The sequence below is a fragment of the Lissotriton helveticus genome, chromosome 7 (genome assembly GCF_964261635.1).
Source record: "Lissotriton helveticus chromosome 7, aLisHel1.1, whole genome shotgun sequence".
Taxonomy (NCBI): domain Eukaryota; kingdom Metazoa; phylum Chordata; class Amphibia; order Caudata; family Salamandridae; genus Lissotriton; species Lissotriton helveticus.
The window spans coordinates 97,799,683-97,816,413 of NC_136068.1; the positions used below are offsets into that span (position 1 = coordinate 97,799,683).

General features: G+C 48.6%; 1 protein-coding gene across 6 annotated transcripts in view; it reads left to right on the forward strand.

Moving 5' to 3' along the window:
- OSBPL2 (oxysterol binding protein like 2) overlaps window positions 1-16,731 on the forward strand; it is a 341,693-nt gene that overhangs the window by 299,374 nt on the left and 25,588 nt on the right. For all 6 annotated transcript variants that reach the window (XM_078651596.1, XM_078651593.1, XM_078651598.1 and 3 more), the window contains one exon: window positions 2,449-2,572. In XM_078651596.1, the coding sequence (XP_078507722.1) occupies window positions 2,449-2,572 (124 nt within the window). The remainder of the gene's footprint in view (window positions 1-2,448; window positions 2,573-16,731) is intronic.

Consider the following 16,731-nt stretch of genomic DNA (forward strand, 5'->3'; position numbering starts at 1 on the left):
GGTAATCGCTGTGGCGGTGCCCGGGGACAACGGCGAGGCCAGTCCACATCTACCCCTGCAGCATCCGCCTCAAAGCCCTCCTAGTCCGAGCTTTCAGGCCCATGTGACGCCGGTGGGGGGCAGGGTTTGCCATCACCTCCTCCACTGGCGCAACATCACATCGGACAGGTGGGTGCTGGAGGCGACCCCTCCAGCCATGCCACCGCAGTACCACCGCGTGTCGGGGGATCACTTGAATCTTCTGCAAGAGGAAGTTGCGGCCCTCTTGGCCAAGGGGGCCATCGAGCGCGTTCCTGGGCCAGAAGTAGGGTGTGGTTGTTATTCCCACTACTTTCTGGTTCCCAAGAAGGGCAAAGGGGGCCTACGCCCTATCTTAGACCTGCGGAACGTCAACGGCTTCCTCTGGAAGGAGAGGTTCAAGATGCTGACACTGGCTCAGGTCTTAGCTGCCCTGGACCCGGGAGACTGGATGGTAGCGTTGGACTTGCAGGATGCTTATTTCCACATCCCCGTCCTGCCGGCCCACCAGCGCTACCTGCGGTTCACAGTAGGCCACAAGCACTTTCAGTTTACCGTGCTCCCCTTCGGCCTTACCAGCGTCTTTACTAGAAGCACATATTTTTCCCTTTACCCATGACTCAGATATTTGGATCAACTTCGTAAGGGAACAAAAACCTTGCTTGTCTTTTGGATCAAGTTCGTGGTGGAACAAATGCATCAGTTCTACTACTAAAGAGACCAGTGATGTGCAGCCATGGCCTGGGGTATTGCAGTGGGAGAGGTTAGTGTGACCAGGGGTCTCCTCTCAATGCACCTAACTCAAGATTAGCATTATAACACTTGCCATTACCGAGGACAAGGCATCAGATCACATGTTCTTGCATCCATTCATATGTGTGACAAATGGGATGGAGACTATGATGCCCGAAATCAGGGGGCTGGAAGCGTCACTGGCCTACAGTAGATACTACCATAGACTGCAATGGCAATGAACGACTTTAGAATGGTAACCCCTGCATCGTGCATTACAATTTAGAAAGTTGATTTACTGCCTCGCTTCCATGTCCTGATGATAGCCCATATCAAAATACATCGATTTGTTTAGAGATATGCGTGTATCTCTAAATAAATCTGCCTATTTACTATTTGTGCAGGAATGTGTAGCAATTTCAGTAGGGCGTAGTCCCAGAGCCCTAATGGAGAAACCTCCCCTGATCGTGAGCCAGCGCTATCATGACCCCATGCAAATGAAGGAATCTTTTTGCCTCTGTGCCCACGCCATATTATGGATGTGGGTGCAAAGGCAAAGAAACAGTCGGGAGGCGCACTGACCGTGCACCACAAAAAGGCGGTGCCCTGTCAGTGCATCCTCTGGGTGGGGCGGGCATGCAACCTCTTAGAGACCCTATTGCCGGCAGGTGCAGTCCCTCATTGTGTCCGCCTGCTAGGGGATCTCTCTCCCCTCCTGAAAGGACAGGCGGGTTGCTGCCCTGTACTATGAAACACAGAGTGGCTTGTAAACACTGCCACTGAGGGCAGCTCATTCTCCAAAATAGCGTGCAATTTCCCGGTTTGCATCTGCCTTTTGAAAGGTGCGCAGTGGTGCAAACAGGAATAGTGTGCCTTATAAATAATACGGCCCCAGATGTTGTGTATATTTGGAAGCCAGTGTGAGACCTGCTATGCAGTGATTTTTCATAGTCATCCAGGCCTGAATTTCTTTGAGAGCAATGCAAGAACTGCTGTGCTCTTGCCTGACAAATGAGAGGCATCAGCTACTTCCTCTTTGTATTCTATGCAGCAGTTTCCCCCCGAGAAAGGACAACAGATTTAAATGTATTGCCAATAAATGCAGCACGGTGGCATGTAGAGAACATCAATCGGAATCGAGACGTGAACCATGCTTCCAAAAATGACCGAGACAAGGAGTTGGAAGTAGGTCCTGGTGGCCCAGGGACCTCGGGGATGATTACAACAACATATTTGGTGGTTTAGGACCCACAAGTGTGGCATTAACAGATAGAAAAGTGCTTCAACCAAGGAGCTGCGCATATTTTGCTTTAACAACACAGGGTATCGAAGCAATATAAGGGCAGCAAACAGCAATATATTCGAATTCCACAAAAAAGCTAATATTTCCCTGAGTGGGTTTTTATTGGTTTTAACTGAAAACCAGAAACCCTCCACATATTTTATTAAATTTGTTGCACACAAATCCCAGGAGTCAAAAGCTGCAATTTTTGCTGCGCAGTAGCAATGTAACCCCTTTTTCTGCATTCGCGTTTCTAGTGTGTTTGTCAAAGTTGATCACTGCTGCTTATGACGTGATATGAAAGCAACCCCACCTTTGATATAATGCCTAACTTCGACCCACAACACACAATCTTCACTTAGCCAAGAATGTTATCCATTTTTAATATCTCACTTTGATCTCATTTACCTTGCCAGATGTACAATTTTACCAGTTTTGCTGTGACTCTCAATGAGCTGGACAAGGAAATGGAGACTGTTTTGGCTCCCACCGACTGCCGCTGGCGCCCTGACATCAGAGGCATGGAGAACGGAGACATGGGTATGTTATGCAGACCTTGCTTATTTCTGTGTTTATTTTAGGATTTTGTTGTCTTGAGTAAATGTATACATTAGTTAGGTTCTTCCTGCTAGTCTAAAACAGTGGCTGCTCCAACCCATGTATTCTCATTTCTCCTGCTCTTGATCCTTCCCAGAATGTGATTGCAAGGTTAGAACCATTCTTTTTTTTGTTGTCTTTCTTTCTTGTTTTCTCACACATACTCAAACCATATTAAAAGTGCAGCATCCATAAAAAAGATTTTTACTTTACTTTAAAGTAATTCAATTTTTCTGTTTTTATGCGCATCATGAGGATGAAAAGTCTTCTATTTTCTAGATGTTTTTTCCTCAATGCCTTAAGGACTTAGTAAGAAAGATGTTTTTCTTCTTAAATGAGGGAGCCTCCTGTAATCTGGGTACAGTTATTATAAAGACAGGTCTTCTCCCATCTCTTCTCCCCATACACAAACTATAAATTCTAATGCAGAAGAGACATAAATAAGTAGAATAAAATTGTCTGAGGTAAATTATAGGCTCTGGCCTACACCCTTTGTGCCATCCCCAACAACTAAAAGATCTTAAATAAGAGATTTGACAAAGAACCTAGTCTGTTCTCAAGTTTCCCTGTTGAAGAAACTGATTGAGCGCTCCTCCTTAACACTGGTGGAAGTGGACATCCTCTGACCAGCATTCTTCATTGATGGCCGCAAAGCCTTCTTAGTCTATTTTCTTGTATACAGACTACTAATTGATGGCCTCACTTCCAGTCAGTATAAGACAATATAAATCTGGTTCATATTTCTGTGTCTGAGACGGTTCCAGACATTCTAGAGATTGAGGAGATGATGATCTCCCCTCTCTGATACACAACCACTCTGTGCTATGAGTAGGACATAATTATCCTAATTGTACAGTGCCATGACCTTCACCTCAAGAGTTTAATTCTCTTATGCCTGCATCTCTGCATAGCTAGATTGCAGTGGATAACAAAGATAGTCATTGCGAAAAATGTTATAACTCGGATCAGAAAATGGTCTGTAATCTAATGAAAAGCGCCGGAAAGTGATTTAACTTACCTCTTCACACATGCAAGTAGAGCGGCCTTTGCTTACATAATGGTAACTGAACTGAAGAAAACTACTGCCGTCCTTGGTTTTTTGGACCTACAATTGATCATGAAAGCTCCAATCTTAACTCCTGCTTTTTTTTTTATTTAAACAGTTTTTATTGGCTTTTCCAGTGTAACATTCCATATCAAGTTCAGTTTCGGACATGCAGTAAACATACTTTAGCATCCTCATGTTATAACGACATTTCTACTTTTGTTAATAAGCAATTATCACAAACCATTGCATCCTCCGTGTGTTAATAGTGTAGCTTCGTCCTTCAGTGAGAGCCCCCCTTGGCAGGCCACATGTGTGGTGTGAGCGGAAGATCTCCAATACCCAGCTCATATGCCAAAAACAATTTATGTTAGTCACCAGCCCAATTCTTTGATGTATTTCAGGTGGCCCCTGCGACCCTGACACTAGAGTCATGTCTCTGTTTCCTCCCTAAGGACTTATAGACAGTTCAGGTATTTCCTGTGGTGGTTCGCATATGTCCCCTCGGTATTCGTTCCATTTGCCCCATATAGTGGACCATTTCTTTGGGCATCCCCTGTGCATATATACTGCCTTTTCCGCCACCATCGCCTCATCCATGTCATTTTCCCATTGCGTCCTCGTGGGAGTGGTACCGGACCCCCACCTTCTAGCTATGTTGCGCTTTGCCAGTGTCATGCCCAGTGTTGCCCAAGTTTGTTGTCCCCGGTTAAGGTCCGTGGGTGGCCAGATGTTCAATATACAGCATCGGGGGTCCAGTTGTATCTCCACCCCGCTCGCATTTGTGAGTTCTGATAGTACCCTTGACCAGTATGTTTGAATCCTGGGGCACTCCCAAAGTATATGAAAGTACGATCCCGGAATCCCACAGCCCCTCAGACACCCCGGCTCCGGGATATGACCTAATTTGTGTAGTAGGGTGCGGGAATAATAGATTCGGTGCAGTATTTTCAGTTGTATAAGTTTCAGCCTAGATGGAATGGAGGTCTGGAAGGTTATTTATCAACTTGCGGTATGTCAATGAGATTGCTTTTTTCTCCAGATGGTCAGTAAGGAGTCTGTCCTCCAGTGGGGAGGATTCGACCAGGGTTGTCCCCGTTGGGATGGCTCCTTTTAGGGCGTGTCTGATTTGCATGTAACGGTATCGCTCTGTGGGTGCCATTCCATATTTTGCTTGCAGGGCTTCAAAGGAGATGATGTCGCCCCTACTCCATAAATCTCCTACCTTCGAGATACCGATCAGGTCCCACTGTCTGAATCCCTTAGTGTTAGCCAGGTTACCCAGGCGGCGCGTGTCCCATAGCGGGGTAGCCAGTGTAAGCACTCGCTCCCACCCTAAGGCTCTCTGGACCGTGTGCCAAATTTTAACTGTGTGTGCCGTAGGGCCAGTAAGCGTGTGACGCCGTTTATTGGTGTACAGGGCCTTCAGCAGGTGGTCCGTGGGGAGTAGCGTTCTGTCCAGCCTGTAAGCCGGTTCAGTGTGTGGGGTGTGCAGCCATTGATTGATTACTGTTAGCTGAGTCGCCCAGTAGTATAATGTGACACTTGGTAGTGCAATCCCTCCATCATACCAGCTACGGATTAATTTGGAGTGGGCTATGCGCGCCGGTTTTCCGTCCCATAGAAGTGAAGATATTTCTGCGTCTATTGCCTTGAAGTAGGTCAGCGGGACAGGGAATGGGGTGTTTTGGAGTGCATAGAGGAATCGCGGGAGAGCATCTTAAAAAGTGCCGCCCTCCCTAACAGTGTCAGCGGGAGGGTACCCCAGTGTGTCACATCTGATTTGAGCCTCTGTAGAGGTTTCTGCAGGTTTTCTTCCACAAATACCTCGGCTTGCGGCGTAACATAGATACCAAGGTACCTGAAACCTCTAGTTACTAATTGTAGTGGACAGGCCGGGGGGAGCGCGGGCATTGGGCCGTGTAAGACATATAAGATTGATTTAGTCCAATTTATCGAATATCCCGAGGCTTCCCCATAGTTTTCGAAGATGAGTAACAGAGCTGCTATGGATGTTGCCGGGGACATAAGATATATTAATACGTCATCGGCATAGAGGGATATGCGATCTTCCCAGCCCGTTTCCCACGTGATCCCAAGTATCACCGGATCCGTTCTAATTATTACCGCCAGTGGTTCTAGGATTAGGGCAAACAACAGAGGGGATAGGGGGCATCCCTGTCGTGTACCGCGTCCTAAGGTAATCGTGCGGGATGTATGGCCATTGGCTACTATTTGTGCTAGGGGCGCTGTATATAACAATTTAATCCAGCCACAGAATTTTGGGCCGAAGCCCATCTTCCTGAGCACTGCAAATAAGAATGGCCACTCCACTAGGTCGAATGCCATAGTGGCGTCTAGGGAAAGAATGGCCGCCTCCTCCCGGAGGTCGGGAATGCGGTGTAGCACCCCGTTTAGCCGCCTCAGGTTAAGGGACGTGTTTCGCCCGGGCATAAAGCCGAATTGGTCCGGGTGGATTAATGTTGTGAGGTTAGGTTGTAGTCTAAGCGCCAGCAGTTTCACCAGGACTTTCGCGTCTGCATTTATTAGCGAGATCGGACGATATGAGGATGTCCGGTCGGGAGGTATTAGGTTTGCGAACCGCAACGATGGTGGCCAACCGTTGAGCAGTCGCTAATGTGCCTTGTGAGAGGCAGTCATTATACATCCAAAGCATATTGGGGATAAGCTGCCGGGTCATTGCTTTATATAATTCTATCGGCAGACCGTCCGGTCCCATTGCTTTGCCCGTGTGGAGTGCCGTCAGTGCCCTCCTTAACTCCTCCGCCGTCCGATCTCGCTCAAGGTCCTGAGCTTCATCCTGTGAGATGGCGGTGATCGGTATGTGTTGTATGAAGTTTACACAATCAACTTCTGTCATGTTTCCCTGTGCGGTGTATATGGTTTCATAATAGGAGGCCAATTCTTCTACTATTTGTGGGGGGGAAGAAGTTTGTGTGCCGACTGGCAAGGTTAACTGGGCTATCCACCTGTCTGCTTTTTCCCTTCTCTCGAGCCATGCTAGCATCTTCCCTGTTTTATCACCCATTTCATAGATCCTGTGTAGTGTATCCGTGTGTTTGTTTTTGGCCATTTCTTGAGCATAGGTTCTGAATTCACTCGACGCCATTGCGAGCGTGTGTGTCGTAACATCCGAGGGGTGTGCTGCGTGGGCTACCTCTGCCTGTATAACTGCCGATTCCAGTGCCTCTATTGTCTCCCTCTGCTCTTTTTTATGGTTAGAAATGGCGGAGATGGCCTGCCCCCTAGGGACTGTCTTGAAAGCCTCCCAGAGGATCGAGGGCGAGTCAACTGATGACAGGTTTTCTTCAAAGTAGTGTGTGGTTGCAGTGTCTAGTGTGTTCAAGATTTTGCGTTTTTTTAAAGTAACCTGGTAAATTGGGTATACTCTCTGTCGTCTCGTGGGGTGCGTAGTGTAGGTTAGCAAAACTGGCGAGTGGTCCGAGATTCCTCTCGGTAGATGTTCTATCGTCGTCACACGTTCAGGGGATATCGCTAATGTTAGTATGTAGTCTATACGCGAAAGGCTATTGTGGGCTCCTAAGTGAAATGTATAATGGCGTTCACTGGGGTGTTTCAGTCTCCACATATCTACCAGGCCTAACGCATCCTGAAAGTCTCTAAAGAGTTGGGTGGGTCTTGTCGAAGGTCTCGGGGGTTGACGGTCCATCTCTGTGTTAAGTACAGCGTTAAAATCCCCTCCCACTATCATTTCCCCTTCCGGGAGCTCAAGTAGGAATTTCCCAAAATCATGGAGGGCCCCTTGATGGAGTGTTGGGGGAATGTATACTGAAATAACATTATATGAACGTCCTTCCCATTGACATGTAACTACTGCAAATCTGCCCTGGTCATCCGCCCGCGTGTGCCTAATTACCAGTGGGGCGCTTTTATTAATTAGTATTCAGACCCCTCGAGATCCGGAGGAGAACTCTGAATGTGTGACCATTTTAAAGCCCCATCTGTTCAGTGCCTTAGTCGTTGTGCCTGTCAGGTGCGTCTCTTGTAGAAGGGCCATTGTTGGTGCCTTACGTTTAAGGTACTGTAGGACCAGGCCTCTTTTAATTTTATGGCCGAGGCCATTCACATTCCAGGAGATGATTGTCAGTGGCGGGGATACCAGTGTATTCTTTGTGGGATCAGGACCTGGCGTTGTGTGTTCTGTCATTGTAAGCATCATACAGGTGTGATTCTGGTGTTGTCTGCTGTGTTTCTGTCTGGGTTGTTAACCAGGTCGCAGCTGGTTTAGGTCGCGGCCACTTCAGAGGCCAGTGTACGAGGTGGGTGTAGTGCATCGTTGAGGCAATCCGTGTCCCCCCAGAGCGTGCCTTGTTCGAGGTGATGTGTAGGGATGTGTGGAGAGGAGCCCGAGTCTGTGCTGCATGTGTGTAGGAGTGAAGTCTTAAAGCCAATAATAAAGAACTTAAACAAGTCAAACTAGAAATGTATAAAACCCTATCCCCCCTCCCTGCCTCCCTGCCCGGTGGATAAAGAACCCTCCACCTCCCCAACTGAGCAGAGTGCTTAAAGTCCCAACTTATAGGTATTGTTCGTGGGGGTGAGACTTCTGCGTCTGCTGCCGAGTCCCTTCTCCGTGAATATCATGCAGTGTCTATCCCGAGCAGAACGTCTTACCTACTTGGGCCCGTGGTCTTGCGATCAAAGTCTTACCATGGCTGGTCACCTGCCTCTGGGGTAAACGGTCTTCCCTGCTGGTCGCCAGTGTAGCGTCTTTTTTATCTGGAATGGTAAAGAGTTTAGGTGTGTCTGTCCAATAGGCAGGTGCCGCCCGTCACTGTTGATAGGAGCCTTCCGTTTCTGTCGCCCTTTCCTGGTTATTCCGTTTCATCCGTGATCCGTGGGCTGCCGCTGCCATTTCCTCGCTGTGGGCCACGATTCCTGGGTCCTTTAGCTGGCCTCCACCCCTCCAACCAGTCTTGGGCGTCGCGTGGTGACTCAAAGAACCACGTCTTCCCTTCTGATTCGACCCGTAGTTTTGCTGGGAAGAGCATAGAGTATTTAAGTTCACGTGCCCTTAATTCCTTTTTTACATCCGTGAAGCCCCTTCGTTGTTGGGCCACCGCAGCCGTGTAGTCCGGGTAGAAGTTGATTTCCGAGTTGTCGATTTTGAGCGGTGGGCGTGTGCGTGCTGTTTGTAAAATGGCGTCCCGGTCTCTGAAGTTGAAGATTCTTATCAGGATGGGACGGGGTGATGCCCCTGTTTTAGCTTTCCCTCCGGGCACCCGGTGGGCTCGTTCGACCGAAAAGAAGTTCGATAAACCTTTGGGTTGGAGTCGATTTTTAATTAGATCCTCAACGTAGAGGTCCAGGGCAGGCCCGCCTTCGGATTCCGGTACACCCACCAGACGGACGTTATTGCGTCTTGAGCGGCCTTCCTGGTCGTCCAGTTTAGATTTCAGTGTGGCGTTGTCTTCTTCCAGTTGGTGGACTTTCCGCTGGAGTTCCGACGTGTCCTTTACTAGGCCAGTGGTCGCCTTTTCCACTTCAACCAGCCGGTCTGACATCTTCGCGAAGTCCGCCCTGATTAGGGAGACATCCATTGAAATTGTTCCCATGAAAGATTGCATCGCTTTCAATGTCGCCATTACGTCTTGTAGGGTGACCTGTTCGGTTTCAGTGTGCGTCCCGTTGTTCTGGGGTGGCGAACGCTGTGCGTCTCCTCTCGCGTTATCTGGCTGATCTTTCTGGTATGCAAACTTGTCCAGTTTGGGGGCCTGCTGGCCCCTGGTTCCTCTACCACTCATTGCGGGTGTCCCTGGATATAGATATTCGAGGAGGCGGGAAGGTGCTGTGTGCGCGCAGTCCGTGTGCCGAATGGACGTCACTTTTAAGTTCCGTTGGTTATTAGGGACCTGCCGTCCGGGTGTTGAACCAGTAATGGCGTCCTATGGCTGTGAATTGCTTTGTCGCTGGTTTAAACGCTGCGTCACAGAGCAGGGAACTGCGTCCGGTTTGCTGTGGCACAATTACAGTGAAATGACCCTGTAGGCAGTTCGCGCTTTATTGCGGATGGGTCCCTTCGTGAGGTATTGTGCCTTGCGGGGTGGTCTGCTGGTCGTATCCCTGGTCTCACAATGCTGCCGGCAGCCGCCTGCCAGCCACAGCCGGGTCCCGCTCTCCCTTATGCCTTGCGGTCGTACTCACTGGGCAATCCCCTTCCGAGTTCGGCCGTCTCGCGGCAGCCCTGCCTCCGGCGTCTGTTGTTCGGGTCAGCTCCGACTTCAATATAAGCAGCGGGTCCGTCGGGTGCACTTTCCCGTGCGCTGGCCTCCGACTTCACGCGCGGGTCCCGCCGGCACCATCCCTCACTTTAGTCCCCGGCTCTTGACGCCAAACCAGGCCCCGATATTTCACACGGCTTTTCTCCTCGTTCGTCGATCACCCAGGAACGCCGATTAGTTCTCCGCGCGTCGGAAGTATAGGCGATTCCGATGGCGCTTAGGAATGTCTGCAATTACTCGGATCACTGGGCGGATTTTCTCGGAGATGGCTCGTTAGCTACAGAGCTCCGCTATGCTGCTGCCATCTTGGTCGGCTGCTAGCCACGCCCCCGACTTAACTCCTGCTTTTATTGTCCGACCTGGAATGGTGTGCAAAGCTTCTTACTATCCTTCCCTCTGTTTTTTCGGTTTTCATCCTGAACTAGACTACAGCAAAAATCAGTGGGGAAAACTCACTACTTACTTCATACCCCGAGACAAGGCAGGATGATGATTGATGCCTTTTGTAACAGACTCCTTTGTTGTTGTTCCAACATTGACAGGGTCAGAAGATACATTATTTACCCAATGCACCACGAGATCACATGACAATATGTGTATATATATTTGTGTGTATATGTATATATATGGATAGAGGGATGGATATAGAGAGAGAGATGGATAGGAATTGATAGATTGATTGAGAGATTGATTGATAGAGATAGAAAGATTGATAGATTTAGATGTATAGAGATGTAGATATATCAATGGAGATAGGTATAGATGAAGACAGATAGATATATAAAGAGCGATATAGAGATGATAGATAGATAGATAGAGCACCTTTCAGAAAGTATGTGTGAATATTGAAGTGCCTGCCTCACTATTACACTAGCGTGTGGTCTCCCTGTATGTCACTTTACTCACGGCACCCCCTCCAAAGCAATCGTACATGTTGGATGAGGGGGAACTTTGCACCCCCTTCATGTCTGTAGTACATATTTTACATCCTTAATTAACACTCCCCTCCCCCCTCTTGCTGAATTGCTGATGGTCACCTTGCTGTGGTGGCCTGCTGCTGGAGTTTGGATGATGGCAATCCATATACACGGCTTAACACTTGCAAACTGCTCTCAGTTTGGAGAGGTGACTTTAGTAGCACATGAAAACCAACAGAAAAGATGGGAAGATGCACTTCCTGAGGACTGGCTGAGGTGCTCGAAATTTAAAAATGGCTTGACTATAGTTAATTCTGACTTCCTGACTATAGCACCTAGGTGAGCTATATGCTCTATATTTTGAGCTAACATGCCAACTGTGTTGGACTCACATTAGCAGGGGCCGAACCTCTTCTTGGGTTCAGTTCTCCTGATCAGGCTGATAAAGTTTGGATTCATGAAAGAGGCTTTATTACCCTGACCTGTATACGGAAGAGCTGGATTGCCCTGCAAGGATAGAAGTTGTTTTCAGCCTGGGAATATCTGCACAGGATCAGCGGACTGGTGAATATGCATGAAGGAAATGTTTAGGAATCAGAAGCCACAAGATGCTGGCAGCCCAGTTAGCCTTTAGAAGCTGGAAAGCGAGGCAAAGATCACAGGCATATTTCATCAGGGTTGTACAGCTGCAAAGTCAGCATTCTGGTAAACCTGTGCACCTAGGCTTCTGGCCCTGCTCTACGTGTTCTGTTGAGTACGCTCTTTTTTCCAGTGCCAAATGGACAGCAGGTCTTGTGCCTGCAGTTCACTGGAAATAGGCCCAATCCCTTGTTCTGAAATAGTTTGAACCATTTATTTGGCCCTTTCAGTTTCAGAGATAAAATTCTGTTAACCATTGTTGGAAATATCCTTCCAGTCCATTTCCAGAAGGGAAGTTTTGAATCTGTGTGGTCAATTGGGAGACTTTGTTCTTTGTGTCCCTTTTGTGCTCCCATCCTTTTCCCTGCCATTCTCCTCAACTATAAAATTTTGAGTAAGAATGATAATCTGGATTATACAAGAAACATGAGATGCCAAGGTGTGTACATACCCATTGCTGCATCAGTCGCCTGCAAAAGCTATGAGGCCAGTTCGGACAATAACTGGTCTTAAAGCAACATTTAACCAGTGTACCAACTGGACACTAGTAGCCAAATCCCTGATTGCCATTGCAGTGGACACAGACTCTGAATGCTGAAGAACTACACCACTGAATACATTGTGTGGGCCACTTTAGGTGGTGGACCTATGAGTCTAGGGACTTTTTTTCTGTTTCCCAGAGCCACCACGTTTGAGCTGTATATATTACATCCAATTGGAGCATCACTGGTCTGTTTATGAGCACTGTAATAAAAGACCAGACAAGTCCTTGCATTTCCTGAATCGACCAGTGTGCCATCCTGTTGGATTACATTGGCCTTATTTCCAATTTTAAATACAATCTAGCACTTAGTATGTCAGAAATAGATAAAATATCACAAGTAAAGAAAACTAGAGGTATGACTAGCACCTCCTACAGTGAGAGACGACTCCAAATGTTTTACTGCTCTTTAGTTTACCTGTAATAAGTCATATTCCTTCTTGGCACTAGAATGTAAGATCATTCACTATCCCCAGGCGCCAAACTGGATCCTGAAACTTTTTCTGTAACAGTAGCTGTCTAAGCACGACAGGCAACTCCAGTCATGGCTTTTCCCTCCCAAGAAATGTCCAGAACAGTCTCCATATAATAATAATAATAATCCACATTTGTAAAGCGCAAACAATCACCCGTAAGGGTCTCTAGGCGCTGGGGGCCGTCGGGAAGATTAAGCAAGCTATTGCCCAGAGTCACATGGTACTGGACTAATCTGCCGCCGGAGCCGGGGATCGAACCCTGATCCCCAGAGTCCGGAGTCAGTCGCGCTAGTTGCGGCGCCACACCTCTTTTACTGTACCTTCCAATCCAAATTTCTGGTTGACCCATCTTTCTGATGAGAGCTTGAGGGTATGAACAATTTCCAGCAAAACTGAATCCCAATGCTATCCCTAGAACATTACGGAAGTGTGAATACAAAACCCTTGACTACATGGGGCGTGTAGTTTTCATTTCGGAGAGTCTTGCACTACTTGTTGTAGAAAAGTGCCCCTTTTTGACATGGTCACCCCCATTTTTTAGGTCTCGCGTCAGCGAAAGACCTATTGCTGCCCACCTAGCTCTGAAGGGACCACAGACCGGGGCACGAGCGCCGATTGCACCTCATGGACGCGCACGCCCCCCCACCCCCGCCGCGCACATCTTATTCTCCAACTGTACACAGCCAGTCAGCCCTTTCAATCGCGCGCGTACACACACACACACGCACACACACGCACACACACGCACACGCACACACAGAGACACACACACACACACACACGCACAGAGACACACACACGCACAGAGACACACACGCGCACAGAAACACACACACGCGCACAGAAACACACACACACGCACAGAGACACACACACACGCGCACAGAGACACACACACACGCGCACAGAGACACACACACACACACACGCGCACAGAGACACACACCTACAACTAAGCCGCACACACAGACACACACACGCGCGCACACACACACACACATTTCCCCCCCCCCACTCCCCGGGCTCTTTCCACGTGTCCCTCTCCCTCCGCAGCAGGTCAGTCTCGGCATCGGCATCAGGCTCCATGTCTTCTCCGCGTGCACACACACACACAAGCGCACAGAGACACACACCTACAACTAAGCCCCACACCGCACACACAGACACACACGCGCACACACACACACACACACACACACATTCCCCCCCCCACTCCCCCACTCACCGGGCTCTTTCCACGTGTCCCTCTCCCTCCGCAGCAGGTCAGTCTCGGCATCGGCATCAGGCTCCATGTCTTCTCCGGCGATCTTCCTCAGCTTGCGTGCACGCTCACGGCGACGTCTCGTGCGCTCCCACCTCGTGCAGTACTCATGCCTGAACCTGGGGAACGGGATCGTTTTTGTGGTGTCTCGCGCTGGTGCGCGTGCAGCAGTTCTAGTTTTAATGGGTCGGTACTGAGTGAGTATCGGCGCTTTTTTATTTTGAAAGGGAGAGTACTGGCATTTCTTAAGAAAAATGTAATACATTTAATTGGAGTACCGGCACGTCTTAAAAAGTTCCATATTTCCATTTCAGGCACAAGTTAGGACTACAGTAATGCCTTCTGACATTGTGCCAGACTCTAACATGGATGAGCCTGTCAGCCCCAAACTGAAATGTTAGTTGTGCGAGTTGCGCACGCGTACTATGGTTTTCTTTTAGACGCTACAGAATCGCGCGAGAACTTAGAACATGTCAGTTCAACCGATGACCTTATCGGTATTGTAATGTGTTTATAGGAGGAACGGAGCGTATAGCACATTTAATAGGGAGAACAGCGTTTCGGAAATACTGCAGAAAATCTTTAAGGTCTTCTTAACAGATTCCGGCAATTAATGAAATAAGCTCCAATTACAACAGAGCTCATTGCTCTCGTCTTTAAAGTTATATATTGGTGATTGTAAGTGCATCTGTGCTGCGCCTTCCTGTTACTTCTGTGGACCAAAAGTGCTGGACTTTATTGTAATAGGCACCCTTCTTGCATGGGTCTCGGATTTGTCATCGACTGCACTTCTGAGGTTCAGATGTATTTTGTCAGAGTGGTGAGAACAACGTTTGGCAGGCAAACCACAGAAGAAGGCGTCGCATCTCTTTACACCGTTCACTAGGAATCTGGCAGCTGATGAAGATACTGGTTTGGAATCTAGGCAGGGACCAGAAAGATGATGGGAGCCTTGGGTCCCCTTTTGAAAAAGTTAGAGAAGATGAAAAAGTCCACTACTAGAATGGAGGTGAAGCTGGAGGCTATGGAGCTTCACATGAAAGGAGTAGAATCATTGGGGAGGATGTGGTCTCATGGCTATCTACCGACTTTGGAGCTGGGAAACCAAGGTTCCAGCCCCGGAGTCGACTCCAAATCCTGTGATTCTAGGCAAATCACGTAATCTTCTCCCTGTGCCTACCAAAAACAAGCATTGGCATAGCCAATAGGTCTCGCCTTTGGGACCTTATACGTTTTTAGCTATGCAACAGTTGATGTTGTTGCACCAAGGATATTGTGCTGCATAACTAAATACTTATAGGTCCCAAAGGCGAGACCTATTGGCCATGCCAATGCTTGTTTTACCTGGTATTTGATGTGATTTCGACTGGAAGAGCACTGGGTCCCTACTAACCAGGTCCCCAGTGCCAGATCTCACTCTCAAAACTGTACAGTTGTTTCCCCCAATTCACAATACCTTTAGCACTATCCGTAAGCCCCTAGTAAATGGTACCAGTGGTACCTAGGGCATGAGGTACCCAAGAAAGGTCTCTCAGGGCTGCAGCATAAATTGCGCTATCCTAAGAGGCCCCTCACTAAACAAGACTGTCATTTCAGGCTGAGTGTTTTGGTGCAGACCAAAGTGAAAACGCGACATGACTGTAAGAAAGTGCCCTCTGTCTGCATGGTTGCCCCTAATTTTTGCTAAACTGCTGATGTGCTTTGACTGAGTGTTCCCTGGCTTCCAGCCAAACAGGTTCCCAGGGCCTATGTTCTTTCCCTAAACTGCATTGAAAGCAAAACCCATTTGGCACTCTTTGGCGGCAGGTCAGTCCCTTGTGAATGGTGCCACAGGTACCAAAGGCACTGTGGCCAGGGAAGGCCTCTGAGGGCTGCAGCACTTATTGTGCCACCCTTAGAGGCCATGTACCTTTACACACACACTCACTGCCTTTGCAAACTGCATGTTTTGGTGCAGAATAAAGTGAAGAGTCGACATGGCACACATCCGTGTGCGCCATGCCTACAACCCACTGCCCTGGCATAGGTCAGCCACACCTCTAGCTGGGTGCACTATACCAGTGGTGAGGGTACAGGTGCATGAGCCATGTACCCATACAGTGTTTAAGCCAATACTTAGACATTGTAAGTGCAGTAATGCCATTCAGAGTATACGGTACTGGGAATTTGTCGTTAGGAACTCCACAGCACCATATGGCTGTACTGAAAACTGGGAAGTTTGGTATCAAAGTTCTCAGCACATTAAACCCACACTGATGCGGGATTTAATGAAAAATGCACACAGAGGGCATCTTAGAGATGCCTGCTGATAAACGACCTAACCCCAGTGTCCAGGCTGAGTGGCACCACCAGACATGTTTCTGGACTCCTGGGTCGAGAGGCTGCTGCTCTCTGGGGTCTGAAACCATGCATATCCTGGGACGAGGTGCCAAGCCTCCTCCCCCAGGATGGGCAGGGTCCACGAAGGGCAAACTTCAAAGGCTTGCCCCCTTTCTGAGCTTCCCCAGGCCTTTTGCTTTTTCCAGCAACTGCCCCCCTCCCCCGGTTCTGACCCCCTACTTTAGGCTGGAGAATCAGCTGGAAAACCAAGTGAGGGAGGTGTGCCCACCTTTGCTAACCCCACCCCTCAGGTGGGGAAGGCGAGGTGAAGCACAACTCAGTCCACGCCATCTTGCAGATGGGGGACCCAGCTAACCAGAGCGAGGCATATGCCCTCTACCACTGGAGGGTGGCATAATAGGGGTGTACCCACCCCATGGAAGGGACCCATTGGCCCCAACCTTTACCTACCTGTAACACCCCTAAATCTAGAATTCAGGGTCACCCCTGAACCGTGTCCCCTCAGACACAAACCGACCAAGAAGAAAAAGGACCGAAGAGCCTTGCTGAAGCTAAGGAGAGGAAGACACTCAATGACGTGGCCCTATCCCTATCCCTATCGGCCTGTCCCAACCTCGAAC